This window comes from Calonectris borealis, chromosome 30 (genome assembly GCF_964195595.1).
Source record: "Calonectris borealis chromosome 30, bCalBor7.hap1.2, whole genome shotgun sequence".
Lineage (NCBI taxonomy): Eukaryota > Metazoa > Chordata > Aves > Procellariiformes > Procellariidae > Calonectris > Calonectris borealis.
Window position 1 is genome coordinate 539,835 of NC_134341.1, and position 17,031 is coordinate 556,865.

Here is a 17,031-nt window from a genome sequence, read left to right on the forward strand (position 1 = left end):
CATGTCCGTACACAGGGCTCGGCGGGGAGCAGCCCCACCCCCCCCAGGGAGGGGGGGGGTTTACCGACGCCCCCCCCAACCGCCGCGGCGGGCGCGAGACGTTACCGCAACCCCCCCGTCCGCACCGCCAGGCGAGAGCCCCCACCACCGTCCGCCGGCTGGGGAGGGTCTGCCCTTCCTCCTCCTCCTGCTTCCCCCAGGGGCTCAGTTTCGTGGGGGTCGCGGTCCGGCCGTCCCCCCCGCCCTCGCCGGCGGCGCGGCCCCCCGCGGCTGGGGGGTCAGTGGGGCATGGCCGTTATCCTCATGCTCTGGGAGGCGATGGGGTACGTCACCATGGGGGTGGTGGCGTGGCTCATGGTGATCCCACCCAGCGGCTGCGCCATGGAGACGGCCACCGGCGCCACCGAAACGGCCACCGGCGCCATGGAGACCGGGGGGGCCATGCCCTGAGCGATGGTCTGGGCCAAGGCGGCCGAAAGCGGGGTGATTTCGGGGTTCATGGGGGGAGCGGCGTTGGCAGGGGGAGCCGCCTGGGCTCCGGCGGGAGCCACCAAATCCTGTTGGGAAACGGGCCGGGGCTGGAGGGCCTGGCTGCTGAGCGTGGTGTGGGTCTGGGCGATGCTGTGGTTGTAGTTGGTGACGGTGCCCACGGTGGGGGCCAGAGTCTGCTCGGTGGCGGTGGCGGTGGAGCTCAGCGTCATCACCTTGGCCTGGTTGCGGAACTGGGCGTTCTGCTCCAGCAGGACCTCGTTGGTGGCCAGCAGGTTGTTCACCTGCTTCTTGAGATCCTCCACGCGCTTGCGCAGCATGATGTTCTCCTCCTCCAGCAGCCGGTACTCCACCGTCCGCGGGCTGGCGAAGCTGTACTCGTAGGTCTCGAAGTGCAGCCCGTCCACCCGTCGCCGCTTCAGCACGGGGTCGTGGTCGTCGTAGCGGTCGGGGTCGTAGATGGCGTCGTAGGGGTCGTAGCGGCGGACGGCGGGGACGATGCCCTGCTCGCGGGCGGCCATGCCTCGCGCCTCGTACTCGTAGTCCCGCTGCAGGTGCTGGAACTTGCACTTGGCGCCGCGCTGGCAGTCGCCCTTCAAGAAGTCCCTGCAGATGGGCACCTCCTCCTTGCTGTTGGGCAGGTCGGCGGGCGAGAGGCCCAGCCCGGCGGCCACCTTCTGCCGCAGGCGCGGGGGCAGCTCCCCCGTCTTCTTGTAGCAGTCCTCGTCCTCCTTGGTGCCGTGGATGAAGCGGCAGTTGAGACGGACGCACTCCTTGTTCTGGAAGTCGTGGCAGAAGATGAATTCGTTCTTGCGCACGCCCAGGTTGGTGACCTCGCTGATGTCGGGGTGCCGGAAGCGGCAGCGCTTGCCTCGCTTGCAGACGTTGCGCAGGAAATCGCGGCAGATGTCGTCGGCGTTGGCGCCCACCTCATCACCGCTGCTGCCGTTGTTGTAGCTGTCGCGGTCGGGCATCTTCACCGCCGCCGCCGCGGGGCTCCGGGCACTGCGGGAGGGAGGGAGGGGGGTGAGGGAGGGAACCGGGAGCGGCCCCTCGGCACCGGGGGGAAACACCCGCCCCAGGGCACCGGCACCGGAGCTGCCAGGGAGCCGGCCTGGGGGCAGCACAGCCCGGGTGGCCCCACGCAGCCCCGGGTGACCCTGCCCGGTGCCAGCGCGATCGCGGCCCCCCGAGCCACGGGGGGGGCCCGGGGCAGCCCCTCACGGCCGCTCCCCGGGGCTGCCGGTGCCGGCGGTGTCACCGGGGGTGGCCCGGGCCGGCTGGAGGGACCCGGGCGCCGCCGGGCCCCGGTGTGAGGGACCTCCGCCCCGTGACAGCCCCGCCGGGGCGCACCGGGAGGGCGGAGGGGGCGCGGCCCCCGCGCCGGGTCTCCATAGCAACCGCCCCGCAGGCCCGGGGCAGGCCCGGCGGCGGGGCCTGGCGGCGGCGCGGCTCGGCTCGGCCCGGGGCGGGGCGGGGGCGGCCGCCGCGGGGGCCCCGGAGCGGGGCCTTTCCCGGTCGCGGCGCGGCCCGTCCCCGGCGCGGCCCGTCCCGCCCGGCCCCGCACTCACCCGCTCGCGGCCTCCTCGCGGGTCCTCCAGCGCCAACAATGAGCGGCCCCTTCCGGCCGCCGCTCTGCGCCGGGCAGGAAGTGCTCTATGGTGCTTCCGGGGCGACCCGGAAGGAGCTGCGCTCTTCCTCCCGGCGTACGGTGCGCCGCGCTCTTCCATCATCGTGACGTCATGTGTGTGCGCCACCACCTCGGTGCTCCCCATGGACGCCCTCCGCCGCGCCGGCACCCCCGCTACCGACCCCCGGTACCGGCTCCGCGGGGTGGGGCCCCACCCCAGCACCGCCCGGTGACCCCGGTCCCCGCCCGCCTGGCCCGTTACCGGAGGAACCCCCCGCCCCGGTCCCCGCCGCTCCCGGAGGAACAACACCGCGTCCCAACAACACCAGCTTTATTCGCGGCACAACGGCCGCCACAGAGCACAGAACCGGCCCGGCGCAGCGGGTCCCCCCCGCGGCACCGGGCCCGCCGCCCCCCTCCCCGCGGGGCACCGGGGCGTCTCCCCGGCGGCGGCGGCGGCTCCGCGGCGGGGCCTACTTGGACCTCTGCCTCATCTTCCTCCTCTTGCGCTTCAGCCTGGGGGAGAGAGCGGCGCTCAGGCACCGGGCCCCCCCCCGTTCCCCGCTCCCCGGCGGGGCAGGACCGGCGGGCGGCGGCCCCGGGGGAGCCCCACGTACCTGCGCATGCGCTTCTTGCGCCACTGCCGGGGAGAAGAGAGGAGAGGGGCTGCGTTAGTGCCGGTACTGGGGCCGCGGCCCCCCCGTGCCCGTAGCAGGCCCCCCCCCCCCCCCGCACGACCCCCCTCAAGGCACCCAGACCCGTCCCCACGCACCGGCTCCGGCTCCAACACCCCCGGCCCCCTCCCGAAGAACCCCCGGCGCACCGACCCCTCGCCCGCCCCCCAGCCGCGCTCCGCGCCCCGGTGCAACCGAGCGCCCCCGCACCCAGGGACACCCCAACCGGAGTCCCCCCCCTCCCGGGGCTCTCCAGGCCACAGCGCGCCCTCCCGGCCGTTGCGGGGGACCCGCCGGGGGGGGATGAGAGGGGGTGAGGCGCCATCGGCCGTCCCCGCCGCTCACCTTGGCCCTCATGGCGGTGCGGAGGCGCCGCGCTCAGTCCCGGCGGGTGGGCGGCGGCGCGGGCAGCGGATGGAGACGGATGGAGGCGGCCGGCGGCGGCGGCCCACAAGATGGCGGCAGCGGCGGCCGAGAGAGGCCCTCGTCGCCCGCCGGGGCCTATTTATAGGGTAGCGCCCCGCCCCCTGCGGCGCGGGGCACGACGGGAGCTGTAGTCCCCGCCCCCGGGGCATCACGGGAGGTGTAGTCCTCCCGCCGGCGGCCATTTTGCGCAGCCCCCCGGGAGAGGGCCCGACCGGGCCCGGTGGGAGCAGGGGGTGTCCCCGCCCCCCCGGCCCCCCGCGCCCCCCCCAGCCCCAAAGAGCAGAGCCGTTCCTCCGGCCACAGGGAGATGTCACTGGTCAAGTTTATTAGGGGGGAAAAAAAAAAAGAGTCAGTTACAGAGTTCTTGTCGGGGGTTTCCGCTTGTCAAATTTTTTTAACAACTGGATTTTCGTTTCTTGTATCAGGAGGTACAGTATTTTTTTTCCTTTAAAATCATAATAGAAAATTAAATAAACCTCCAGCAAGACTCCGTGGTTTATAAATCTGCATTGTGGACTATGAGAAAGGTTAGCTCTGCCCTTCTTCCACGGAGGGCAAAATATTGCTTAAAAACGCTAAACCGTTCCTCCTGGGGAACGAGGTTTTATTTTTCGCAGAAGGTCACGGTTAAGACGCGGGCGCTGCCCAGACCACCAGCGGCTCCAGCCCTCCTGCTCCAGGGCGAGGACCCGCCGCCGGCCCCGGGGCCCCGCCGGAGCTGGAAGAGTTCGAGAACAGGAGCAGAGATGGAAGAATTCAGAAAAAAAAATAGCGCATCGTTTATTCTCTTTTATTGACTTTGGTAATATTTGCACGTGTGGAGTTTGGGGTGGAAAACCCAGATCTTGGCGAGGAAGCACGGTGCCTGCGGAGATGCCCGGGAGCGTTTTTAAAGGCGAGAGTTTTTCCCAAATTCAGCTACAGCAGGGGAATCACCAGAGAGCCGGTCAGCAGGTATCGGCAAAGAAAAAAACCTCACATTCAACTACATGTAATTCAATCGGCTTTTTTCTTTTTTTTCTGTTTTTTTTTTTTTTATTTAAAAAAGACTCACTATAAAAGAGCAATACCCCTGGCCAGACTCTAGCCCAAGTCCGGCAACTCCTGTAGCCTCGCCTATCGCCAGAGGAGCGCGTGCGGACAGGAGACCCTTCCGAGAGCCGCCAACGCAGGTGAAGGAGCGGAACATACGCCCGGGCCATGGAAAGCAGCCACGGGGAAGAACAAAGCTCCCCGGGACAGCAGGGAATTAAAAACGGCTGCCGGGTGGCGGGCAGCTCGCCTGCCTCCTGCCCCTCCGCAGGGCTGTCAGGTGGGGAATGTCATCGGCTTCCGAGCAAGTTGGACAGTCAATTTAAAAACGAGCTCGCCACAGCGGCATATTAAAAAATAGAGCGTTTATACGTAAATCAAGGCAGAGACAGAACAGAGTAGACGGAACAGTCTACAGTTTCACGGGGGACATAAAATTTGATATTTTTCCCAATTATAAATGTACAGTCTAGAGGCTAAAAGAAGAGAGTGAGAAATCCTCTGCCCCAAGGTAACGGAGAGGAACGCCTACGCGGCCGGGAAGAGCCGAGATGGCGCAGCGAGGCAGATCACCTTACACCGTCCACGCGTACCATATCACTAAACACAGGGCACTTTTTCTTGGGCGTAATCGGCTGCTTGTTTGGTTTGGTTTTTTTTCCTCCAAGAAAATCTGTGAAGGGAGAAATTAAAAAAAGGGAGGAGGAAGAAGAAAGCAGGCAGCTCTCTACACTCCCTTTCTCACTGGGATCGGCTTCACCTCTTCAACAAGTATGGGTAGCATAAAAGGTTAGAAAGAGTGGATATCGACTAGCTTTTACTCCTGATTTTATTTTTCTGCTTTCTTTTTTAAGTAGTCTGAAGTGGCTGAGAGAATCCTCCCTCATTGGCAAAGTCAATAGGAGCTGGTTGTAGTCAGTGGGAAGTCCAGACTGTTTGTTGTTTGGTTGTAAGAGACAAACAGTGCTAGATTATTTTGCTTCTGTTTTTGGGGGGACAAGGGGCGAGTGTGTGTGAATTGGGTGCTACATGGAGGGAGCGGGAGCTGCTCAGTCGCCAGCCTCGTTCTCTTCCGCCGTCTCTCCCGTGGTGGCGTTCTCTGCGTTCTTGGAGGCCTGCGGAAACAAACCCGCGGCGGCGGTCAGAAGGGGGGCTCGCCCCGGGACCACGCTCGGCCGCAACGCTGGCAGCGGGTGCGACGCAGCCCGCCCGAGGGACCAAGAGGAGGCCCCTTCCCACGAGGCGGCCGCTTCCCGAGCCAGGGGAACGCCAGGGTGCTCCTGAAGGCGGGCTGGGAGACGACCCAAAACGCGACCACGCGGGACCTGGGTAACATTTGGGCGCCGCTGATTCCGAGAGATAACGTGCCGCTAATCCCCACAAAACACAGCCAGATTACCTTCTTTTTCTTCTTTTTCTGGGTCTTCCGGCTTGCAGAACTTTGTAGAAGGGCCTGGAGACAGGAAGGAAACATAAGAAGCTGGAAAGCCGACTCCTTTTCTTGACAGCAGACAAAGGGAAACGCCTTTAAAGCGGAAGGGGCACCGAAGGAATGGTGGTGAGTCCTAACGGGCAGTGATAGATGGGGAATGCCACAGCCTCACACCCTGCCGAGGTATGAGGCCTTGGAGCCAGCTGCTGAGACTTCCCAGCCACTCCCCCTCTCCTAGGAAAGGGCTGGGTGTCCTTATCAAGCCAGTAGAGCTGGTGTTGATGCAGGAAATAGGGGCCCAACCTGGTCCTAAGCAAATCTTTCCCTTTTTCAGCTCACGCCTCAGCCCCTCCCCTGCACAGTCTTCCAGGTTTTGCTTCCCACCTTCACCCCGAGGGAGGCAAAGACAGGGTGACCCATGCATCTATTTCTTATTATCTTTAAACCAACCTTCAGCTCTCCATCTTGCACCTCAAACTCCGACTTGTAGAGTTCCGGTTCAAAGGGGCCGCTGGTTATCCTCATAGGACCGTTGGGCATTAAAAGCACTGTAAATTTGAACTGTGCAACAAACTCTCCTGCAAGACAGAAACGGGCGTTACTACACCACAGCCCCCGTGTATCCGATCCACCAGGTATCGCGGCAGATGTTTCCAACCAGATGTTTCGATTCCTTTGCCACTTCCACACTGTCACTGCTAAAAACCATCTCGCAGGAACTTCTCAAACCTACCCCGGCCAGGGCAAAACAATTCCTTCAGCACCACTCCCCAAGCCCGCTCTGCAAGCAAACCGGGGAGCCTCAGCCACCAACTTCTCCTCCTGCCCAGGAAATTACTCCACAAAAAATTTCATCTCATCGCTGGAACGACTCCAAAACAAGATCCAGAAGCCAACGGGTAGCAAGTTTCCTGGAGGATAAATCCCAGGGCCCTTGAAGTGCATCTCTGGTATTTACACAGCGACAGCGTCGGCACCGGTCTCGCCAGGCTCCGGAAGCGACCAACAGTTGTCTGCTGAGTGCTCCCCGTCCTCCCACCGCCAGCACTCACCTTCCTTTTCGTAGAGGACATTGAAAGGCTGGAGCAGCTCGTGTTTGGCGCATTCCACCACCCCCATCCTGGCCTTCTTCTCATCCTCAAATGCCCTGCGGAGGAGACAGAGCCACACCTGCGCTCAGGCCCTCTCCGAGAAACCAGATTCCACCCCGCGGGCTTCAGAATTGCCCCCGGGGTCAGGCTGGAGAGTTTATTCACGTGCGTCCCCCTCGCCCCGGCAGTGTCGCGGCGCAGTGACAAAGCAGACTGCCAGAGCAGGCAACTGCCGGGTGAACTGTTACCTCCAGAGAGCGGAAAGGGATTTCAGGATGAAAAGAGCCTGTCGAGTGACATTGTTTCCTTAGTTTGAGAGTACATCACTTAGACAAATTGATTGGAACTGCCTCGCCTCTGCACGCTGCACCCTGACGCTGCTTTCACCCCTCTGGGTTTTATTTTAAACGCAATTCCTGGCTCCCCACCTGCACAGGAGATTCTCAAATCCTCAGGCTCTGCTTGGGATTCCTGCTTAAGCCCAGAACATCCTTCCTCCACCCACTCCTAGGCTCAGATACAGCAAACCCCAACGTAAAGCAGCAAAGGCTGCCTCCTCCCGGGACAGGACGGTGAAAGCACGCTGGTTTTGCTGTCAGCATCCAGCTCTGAACACACGGGGAGGCCATGAATAAGAGCAAATACCTGAGAGTAAACGGCATAGTATCAAAGCGCCTCTCCACCTCACTGAAAAAGGCACGGGAGGTTTTCATCTTCAAGCCATACTGTTTGGAGGGGTCCCTTTTGTAAATTGTAGTTCTCTGTCCAGCATCCTTTGCCTGAAAATGCAAACAGAGCTGAGAGACGCGGAAAGCAGCGCAGCACTTCCGCAGCCAGATGAGCCACCTGCCTGCACACGCCGGGGCGTTCACATCGGACAAGCGCCGTCCGTACTCTGACACTGTAAAGGTGCACCTCAACTTTTTGGATGGAAAAAGCTCCACCCAGAAAGCCACAGTGATACCAGGCAACAAGTATTGCCGGCTGGAACCGGCACCCACAGGATGTGGCTGCTAGCACCCCTTGCTGCTGCCGACTGTTCCGAAACACGGCCGCTTTGACCACAGGCACAGAGGAACAGCAGGCCAAGAAGCACCGGACTCACCTTTCCCTCTCCACTGCTGACGAGAACATCAACAGCGTAAACTTCATGGACCTCAAATTCTGCTTTTTCATGGTCCTTCCTGGATGAAAAAAGGTTTGGTGAGTCAAAGAATGGTAAATAGAGAAGTCAAAACCTCCTACACAGCCACAGTACCTCAAACAAGCCCACACTGGGCTTAGCCAGAGAAGGCCTACAAGCACAAAGTAGTGCTTCGGTGCTACAGTGACCAGGTCCCTGACCAGACGAGCAGAAGCTGGCACAGAAGACGCAGAAGTTGAAGGTTAACGTGCCAGGCAGCAGAGCTCAGCAGTCACAGGCTGGCAGAGAAAAACGACGAGTAGCTCCATCCCCAATAAAGGGTGGGAGGCCTCCTAGACATTCAGCACCGGCTCCTTGAACTTGTGCTCACGTCCTAGGCAGGCCAAGAGCCCCACCACGCCTGGTACATCGCTACGCCTGAGAACTTAGAGGCCAAGTGCTGGATTTAAAGCCACTGAGCTCCAACTATTCAGCGTGAGACCCGACCCCGGGGGATCCCTGAGGGAGAGGAGCTGCTGGAACAGAACGGAATGACATCTTCAGCTCATTAGTTCAAAACCGTCCTGAGATGCTATTGACAGCGATCACCATCCAGTGGGCTCCTGGCAGCTTCTGCGAGAGAAACGATCGGTCTTGGCACAGCTCCTGGTGCATTAGCATCCACCTCTACAACTAGCAACAGTTGGTTATTTCGCTGGCAGCCTCCGGCAGACTCCTTCGAGAAACTGGACAGAAACCAAGAACACTCGCAGGTGCCAGCGAGGAGCCTCATGTCCGTGACTTCCAGCCTTTCAGAACAACCCCCAAACACAGAGCCACACTTCCCGTTCACACAGAACGGACAAGAAGATATGGGGCTAACAAGCTATGGATTTGGCGTACTGGGTCAGACTTCAAGAAAGAGGCCATACGGGGAGCAGTCTATACCCCGGTGAAATTAAACATACCTGCTACACCCCCCACTTGATACCGCAGCGAGAAACAGGGTCACCATTCCGGACCTAGTCACACCCCTCCCAAACGCTGCTGGGAGCAGCAACCCCAGAGGTGATGCTCACTTTTGCTGGTCTGTAGGGTTCTGGATGATTGTTTTCTCTCCATCGATCACATGCTGTTTGAGCTGGTGCGACAGCATCCCTGCCGCGATAAGAGAATCCATTAACACCTCTGAGCTGCAAACCAGTGACTTGCATTATTAACACGCCGGGGCCCGGGACTGCAGCCCTCAGCTAGAGCGAGCAGCAAAGCAAACCGTCGTCGGCGTTAGCACTTCCTCAGTTTCCCTCAGTCGCGGACCGTCAAGTGCGTTAGCACAGACACGGAGCTCCCCAAAGCCCCCTCTGACTTCAGCAACGCTTCCTCGCCAGCGCGGAGCTGCTTGCTCCCGCAAGCCCCAGCCGCCGAGCCCTTTCAAGTGCTGCCATTTCTCGATTAGGCACGTGCACTGCACCAGCGGGCTGTGACGGACTGGAGGTGAACCCCCAGGCACGTGCGACGCACCCTCAGGTGTTCTTAAAGATGCCAAATGTTAAATTAATGGAAACTTTCAGTCCCTTCCCCAGCACCTCAGCTGTACAGCACTCCAAGGGTATTTATTTTGGGGGGCTTGGTTCACTTTTCCCTTCTGTCCTACAGTTCACCTTCAAATCGGTCTAGGAAGGGGCACTCGCGGCCATTCCTGTTCCGCTCCCCAAGCCGCCAGCCCGGCAGGGACAGTCGCACGTCTCCATTCAGGAAGGACGGCTGCCGCTGGCGGGAGGGGAAAGCACAACCCCAGCCGCCAACAGCTCCGTTTGTTTTCATCAACTGGGGCCTTATGCTGCTGCCAGTGCCTAGATAATTACGGCACTTGACTGTTTCCAAAACAGTGGCTGCTTAAAGTCCCTTGACAGTGCGAGCGGCCGCCTCCTCACTGCAGCTGATGCCATGTTTTTTCAGAGAGAAAGGAGCAAAGCATTGAGGAGACCCACAAAGCCATCCCACACAAGGAACAGGGAACCGATGTTCCGAGGCTGGGCTAAGGCGAGCGAAGAGAACGAGCCAGCTTTACAGTATTTCAGGAAATTTAACTAATAATGGACCAATTTAATTGTGGCTGAAAGAACCATTTGACAGTGATGTCACCGACTAGGAGAAAAGCATCTGCGTGTGCCAAATGTCAGGCTAAGCTCTCTCGCCACCTTTCAGACAAGAAGCCCGTGGTCTCATTTCTACCAGAAGCCTTCCCACTCGCCCGTTATCAACGCTGCGAAGAGAACGCGAATCAGTTTAGAATTGTAAGGAAGGAAATTACATACCCTGCACATCTATGGGCTTCTTTTGCAGTGGCCCTTGCATTACCAACAAGCTTCGTTATGTATTCGCTAAAGGGGTTTTGACTACAAGTGGTCAACTATGAAAGCAAAGGGCCACACGATTTGCCCAAGGTCAGCAGGAAGTCCACGAGCCAGGACACTACCTACCAGCTGTGGAAGCCCGCGTCTATTGTTCCTAGATTAATGCATCTTTAAATATCAAAAAAATAGAGGAAGGAAGAAGAATCTAGAGAGTTTTGAAGGGATTTTTTTTTAGCAAAGGCTGCTGCATTTAAAGATGGCATGTCTAGGACTCGTAGTCATTAAATGTTTCCCAAAATTTCAATAGGGCAGCTCAGGATTTTGCGTGCAGCTAAAACGTCGCTACCTCCTGTCAGCTGCTCCGTCCTTACCTTCAATCGGCGTGCAGTGAAACGAGTGGGCTATTTTGTTCCACGCGTCTGTCACTTGTGTATTCTGGACGAAGAACACATGAAGACACATTAAGGATATAAAATTCAAGCCACAAGCACGACAGGTTTTTCTAACTCGACAGTGTTCTGTGATAAAACCAGCAGGTTTTCTAACCGACTGGTGCTCTAACACCTCCAAAAAAAAGGAGAAACAGTGTCAGGCTTCCATTTTTAATCCTGTGTCAACAGAACTGACACATAACACAAGGTCAGCTCAGCCTCCCGCACTGCTCCCACTGCCTTCTCACAAGCCATCCCTCTGTGAGGGATTACACTAGGAACCAAGAGCGACACGAGTACGTTTGGAATAGTAACACAGCAGCAAAGGAGGTCGCCTACGACTGCTGAGGCGCCCCAGCACCAGGCGAGGGAGAGGTGCAAGCGGGAGACTTAAGGGAGCACCGTTCGGCGGAGCTGCTGTGCGTGCCCAGCTGCCTTCAGCGAGGAAAGGACCGGCGAGTGGGAGCACCGAGGCTTCTCTGCGAAGCCTCGATCGCGCAAGTGAGAGCTCGGGTCCCGCAGGGAAGCTAGAGCTGCTGACAGAAGAGCCACCGCCACCCGCCCCAGCGGGCCGGTGCTCGCCCCAGCAGCGGCTCAGCTGTCTGCAGACAGCTGCTTCCAGATTCCCCACATCGCCGGGCAATTCTTCCCAGGCAAGGTCACACGCTTTTATTTCTACGCACAAAGCACAGGCAGCGTCCGTACTTGAGCTCCTCGCCCCGTGCCCAGACGCACCTTCCCCCGCACCAGTCACTCACCTGGTTTCCAGGCTTTACCAAGCGCAGAGCAGCTTCAGCACAGAGATGAGCCGCCTTGATGACATCAGCTTTACGGCCTGACACAGGGTTTTCCTGGAAGGACAGAAAAATAAAAGCTTTTTAAGGTATGTTCCCTTCCCTCTTATCAGCAAGAACGCTGTTCTGAGTGTCTAGAGATGGAGATTCTCCATCTAACTGGACACCCTCCCCCTGGAGCGAGCGGGGAAATCTAGCTCAGACGTGGAAGGGCTTCTGGCTCCACAGCTCGATCGTTAGTCTCTCCTCCATTAAAAGAGCAGATGAGTATCAGCCACAACCAAACTGACTCACGAGCTTCAACAGAGACACCCTAGTACAAGCGCATCACTGTCAAAGACTGAAAACAGGACAAGAATCTCCTGTAGCCAGAAGTGTGGACTGGAAAGATTTCTACACACTTCAAAAGATTTTTTCTTTTTTTTTGTCTTCTCCCCATCAAGTCGTTCAGACACAGCCACTGGAGAAAAACCATTCCCAAGACCCACACCGCCATCCTCCTCCCAAGACTACAGCGAAAAATTTGTTCCGAGCTTACGTGACAACTTGACGCACACGGCAGTAACTCCCACCGCGTGAGCGTGGCTTAGGGTCACTTCCCAGGTGCCCGACCACGCCACGCGTGCCACGGTGCTGTCCCCACCAGCTCGTGCCGGGGCTGTACGCTGCGATCAGCCCCGACTAAGAAAAGTCCGCACTGGCGTGTTCAGGCAGGAGAATTGGGCAGCAGGGACTAGTTTTGGGGTTCGAAGAACGAGTCGCCCCTGAGCTGAGTTTGCAAAAGTGAAGGTAGCGACTCCCAGCAGTGCGGCGCTCGGCTCCCTGTGCCTCGGCCAGTAGAGGGGGCAGCAAAACCAGTCTGCCCAGTCCGCCCCACAGCCCCAGACACTCTGCATGCAAATAACTCACTGCAGCGCCACTCGCACGTGGTTCATCTCAAATTATTTGTAACCTTGCAAAATTGTACATGCTGAAGCAGTGCGTCAGCCCTCATTTTCCAGAGGACTGAATAATTTTCAGGAAAGGGACGGTTTTCACCCTGTCACTGCTGCGACACCAGACCCGCGGCGCTTTCGCGAAACAAAGCGGACGCCCCTGCGAGGCTGCGCGCCGCTGCTGCTTTTGGAACCACAGGCACCCGAACTCGGCTTTTTAATCTCTCCTTTAGACTGCACGTAAAGCAGCAGCGGCAAGAGACGCCGCTCCATTACAGACCTACCTTTGAGGCGTCTATGACAAAACTGTGTGCTACATTCGCTATGAAGCCATCGACATGGACTCCCAAGTCACTGCAACACAGAGAGAGTTAATTACAGGTGGGGCGTCACGGCTCAGGGAACTGGTGTGACTTCTAGAGGACTCAAGCATGTTTCTCTTGACTAGCTATTAGATTCTTTAATTAGCCACGCCGAGGAAGTATTTAACACACCAAGCAGGATTAGAAAGCAAAGCCCAGATGCCAGCAGCAAACTCACAAGAAGTCTAACACAGACGCTTACATTTTGACCAAGTCTCCGTCTTTGAGGATGTAGTCTTGGTCACTCTTCAGGGGGGAGAAGTGACAGACACAGTTATTTACTGATATACTCGTTGGGAAGGCAATACCTGTAAGGGGAAAAAAAAAAATGTTCCATGAAATTGTGCGGCCCCACACCCGGCACAGGCAGCAGTCCCACCAACGTGGATCGTCACTCAGGATTTTGGGTTTTGAAGCGCTGTAAAATGGCCCATTACACAAGTCTCTAGCCAAAGAGCCACGAGGAACGCAGCGCGTGGTCTGCCGCCGCACCAGCTCTCGTTTTGCCAAGGCAACTGTCAAAGAAATACATCCAAGGCGTTGAGACACCGGCAAAAGGGACCTCAAGTCTCCAGAAGAGAAGCCAGGGAGCTCTGGGTGACACACTCGAGTGTCGCACAATTTCCACGGCAACAACAGACCAGCGATAACCGTACCGCAGGTCCTCCTGAGGGGAGGGCAGTGAAACAAGAGCTACTCTGGACAACAATGTGGATGATTGGGTGCAACGAAGCTGAGGCTCATCAGGGATGCGTACCAGCAGGGCAGGCAGGAGGATTTGGGTTAAAATTGACTTTCTGGGAACACCAAACTATTTCTTACACTAATTAGCAGAGAGTAGCGCTTTCTGTGCTCTTGCCCATTCACACCAGCCACCCAATGGGACCAAAAACCATAGCCACGCTGAAAAAAATCTTTGGAGCAGGCCTCACCTTTTTTCATTTCTTTTTCCTTCTTGAAGATCTTGCCAGTCTCTTCCATGATCATGGCGTCTCCCTTCTCGCACAGGCAGAGAACTGATGCTCCAGAGTTCGCCGCTTCGACCACCGCACGCAGGACCCCTTAATTCAAACACAGACACGGAGCTGTTGAAGCATGTTAACGATAAACAGCCTTAAATCTAACGCCAACCCTGATCGCACAGCACCGTGGTGGAAAGATCTGTTTGTTTTCTAAGAGGGAACAAGATTCTGGACTCAGCTCTTCACCAAAAGGACTGTGGACAGGCAGAAATCCCACTTCAATTTTTATTTTGTTTTCGAGGACGTTTTCACAGAGAGGGTGAGCAAACGAACGTACGTTGGGGTTTGTGCAGGTGAAGCTCTGCAGCTTCAGACACCTGCCCGTGCAGACCGAGGTCTGTCAAACAAAGCAGCCAAGCAGAAACACCGCTCTCCCACATTCTTTCTGGAGAAGTCAGAGCTACAGGAACAGGTTTGAAAATTACTCGGGAGACGGGATGCGCAGCACATCAAAGGAGCAGGGGCCACCGCTGTGGACGTGCAGGACCAGAGGTACGGAGCAGTTGAAAGACTTTGCTGGGCACAAGAGCTGGCAGCGGCGCAGGACCAGCGCAGCGGAGCCAGTTACGTTAGTCCCTTACTCCGCAGAAACGTGTTTTAAAGGTAATCCACGTGCTCCTGCTCCGGCCCGGCAGCTGCCAGCGCGCTGCCTGGCACAAGGAACTCCACACGCCTTGCTCCGCGCCGCAGGTCAGAGGAAGTTTTGCTGCCTGCTCCCAACACTGTCTGCACCCACTTCTGGGCATATTCTGGCGCCCGCAAGTCCCAGCAGCGTTCAGGCTCCGCCGTAGAGGACGGCGTGCCTCGCGCTTTAGAGGATAAGTGGGGAAAGGAGCGTAAAAGCGGCGGCTCTGGTTGAAGCGCTGCAGAGTGACGTTCACAAACACACCTCGATGGTGTTACAGGAGCAGGGGCCCGGGGGCTGCTGGAGGAGCCACATCTCGACGGCCTCCCCACCGGTCCGGGGCTGTCACCAGTGGAGCCCCAAGCTGCTATTTCCCCCTCTCTCCAGCTGGGAGACTTTTACAGGGAGTCATAAAGCTTACCCTGAAATGGTTTTGGATCCTGGGATAAAAGGTATCCTCAGAGTTTCTCCTCGCCCTGTGAGCACATTGTTTTTACAAGAGGCTGTTTTGCGAAGTGCCTCTGTTGGGTGGGAGTTTCTGTACCCGATGGCGTGTGTTCTAGGTACGGCAGCGATAAATATTTTGGAAGTGCTGAAGGGGATGTTTAGGAGCAGGCGGGTTTTCACGATTTCTTTGAGACCAAGTAGAAACCTGAAGTCTTTCACCTGCGTGACGAATTAAATTTCAAATCCCTTCAGTCACCTTTCCATGCGCCACAAATAATGACAAATAAGGAATATTTTAAAGTACAGACAAAACTCTGATAAAGAGACATTTGGTGGATGGCAGGACAGAGAGAGGCGATAATAGGAAATGTTAAAACAAACACAGTGCAAAGATAAACGGAGAGCCGTGCTCATCAGAGCATTCAAATGGAACCAAGAAGCAGTCAGTGTGATAGCACTGACGAAGGAACACCTACTAATTGTACTCTGGCCTTCCACGGCGCTTAATTTAGGGAATTAAAAGCACTTTATATCATTAAAGGCACCTGGCTCTGACAAGAGCCCAAAGCATTCTGAACTTTTTGCCACAGTTCTGTGTTTGCTCTTCCCAAACGCGCTCACATCACCCGAGAGGGAGCAGAAACACTGTGACGGAGCTGCCTTTCCCCCCATGGGAAGGGAGGCGGCCCCTCCACGCAGCCAAACTCGGGGCACGCCGCTAAATCCAGTTTGCCCAGCAGACAGAGAAGCCAAAGCGGCGACCTCCCTTCCCAAAGGGGAAGCCACATCACCGCGGCTCTCAGCCCCACGTCTCTCTGCTGAGCCGCATCCCCAGTTACCGTCAGGAGCCATGACTTAAAAAGAAGCGTCGAAGTCAGCAACAATCAGTGTGGGACACGCCACTACCGAGGCTGTTCATGACGCCGGGAGGACCTCATCGAACCGGTCCAGTTAGCTCTTTAAACAGCTGTCACCCTTCTCGAGGGGCAGCCACCCACCGTTAATGATACAGCAAAAATAAGGGTTTTAAAAAATAACAGCAAAAAGGAAATAACACGGGGGCAAAGTTTTAGGGGTGAACAACGCGTGTCCCAGGCCCGTGCCGGGCAGCAGCCCCCGCCCGGGACAGCCTCCCCCGGGCAGGCCGGGGCTTCCCGCCGAGCAAAGGCGCTGCCAGGGCCGAGCCCGGCGCCCCCCTCCTCCCGTCCCCGCCACCCACCGCGCTGCGGGGCTCGGCCCCCGGGCACCGGGGGTGCGGCTGCCCTGCCCGGCGGGAAGGGGGGGTTAAAGCCCCGAACAAAAGAGCGGAGCCGGGCAGCCCCGGGGCAGGATGCGGGCAGCGGCTGCCCCGGGCCGGGCCCCGCTCCCGGCTCCCTCCGCGGGAAGGAGGGCGGCCGGCCGGGGCGAAGAGGGGGGGCGGCGGGCCCTGCCCCCCCCACCCGCCGCCGGTGCACGTGGGGCGCGGAGGCCACGTGCCGGTAGCGGCCGCCGCGCGGGGCCGGGGCCTGCGGGAACCGGGGAGCCCCCGCCGCCCGGGGGTAACGTACGGGCGCCTCGCCCCCGCTCCACCGGCGTGTGGAGACGTCCGTTGGGGGGGCCCAGGCCTCGCCGCCCGCCCCAAGCCCGCCGCCGCCCGCCGCTCCTCCCGCCCCTCCCCGCCTCACCGGGTACCCCCGGCCCCCGCGCGAGCCCGGTGCCCCCTCCCCGCCGCCCCCCGCCCGGCCGCGGCCCGCACTCACGGTTGGCGATGTCCCCCCCCATCTTGTACTTGGTCACCACCAGGTCCTCGGCGATGGTGAGCTCGGCCGCCTCCTCCTCGCCCGACATGGTCGGAGCCGCCTACGCCCGGCCGCCGCCGCCGCCGCCCCCCGCGCCGCTGCCGCCGCCGCCGCCGCGCTGAGGAGACCCCGGGGAGCGCGAGCGAGAGAGCGCGAGCAGGGCAGGAGCGCGGGCTCCGCGCGGGGCACGCTGGGAAGGCGAGTCCCCGCCCCCCGGACTACAGCTCCCGGCAACGCCCGCGGCGCCGCGCGCGAGGCCCGGCCCGGCGCCCACCGCGGACTACAGCTCCCGGCGGGCGCTGCGGCTCTCGCGAGAGACAGCCCGGGGGCGGGGATGCGTGACCGGAAGTGGCGCGCGGTGCCTGCTGGGAAGTGTAGTCTCC

General features: G+C 59.1%; 2 protein-coding genes across 2 annotated transcripts; both read right to left on the reverse strand.

Moving 5' to 3' along the window:
* Positions 1 to 100: 100 nt before the first annotated feature.
* ZC3H10 (zinc finger CCCH-type containing 10) lies at positions 101 to 2,205 on the reverse strand. Its single transcript, XM_075133860.1, has 2 exons — positions 2,061 to 2,205; positions 101 to 1,494 (listed from the first exon to the last, which is right to left on the reverse strand). The coding sequence occupies exon 2, from the start codon at positions 1,461 to 1,463 to the stop codon at positions 279 to 281; it is 1,185 nt and encodes a 394-aa protein (XP_074989961.1). The 5' UTR covers positions 1,464 to 1,494; positions 2,061 to 2,205; the 3' UTR covers positions 101 to 278.
* Positions 2,206 to 3,974: 1,769 nt separating this feature from the next.
* On the reverse strand, positions 3,975 to 16,840 carry PA2G4 (proliferation-associated 2G4). The gene is made up of 13 exons (XM_075133859.1): positions 16,610 to 16,840; positions 13,709 to 13,837; positions 12,979 to 13,084; positions 12,699 to 12,768; positions 11,444 to 11,536; positions 10,626 to 10,689; positions 8,977 to 9,055; positions 7,880 to 7,958; positions 7,420 to 7,553; positions 6,736 to 6,830; positions 6,134 to 6,261; positions 5,651 to 5,704; positions 3,975 to 5,366 (listed from the first exon to the last, which is right to left on the reverse strand). Exons 1-13 carry the CDS (start codon positions 16,695 to 16,697, stop codon positions 5,301 to 5,303), a joined length of 1,185 nt encoding a protein of 394 aa, XP_074989960.1. The 5' UTR covers positions 16,698 to 16,840; the 3' UTR covers positions 3,975 to 5,300.
* Between the last annotated feature and the right edge of the window lie 191 nt (positions 16,841 to 17,031).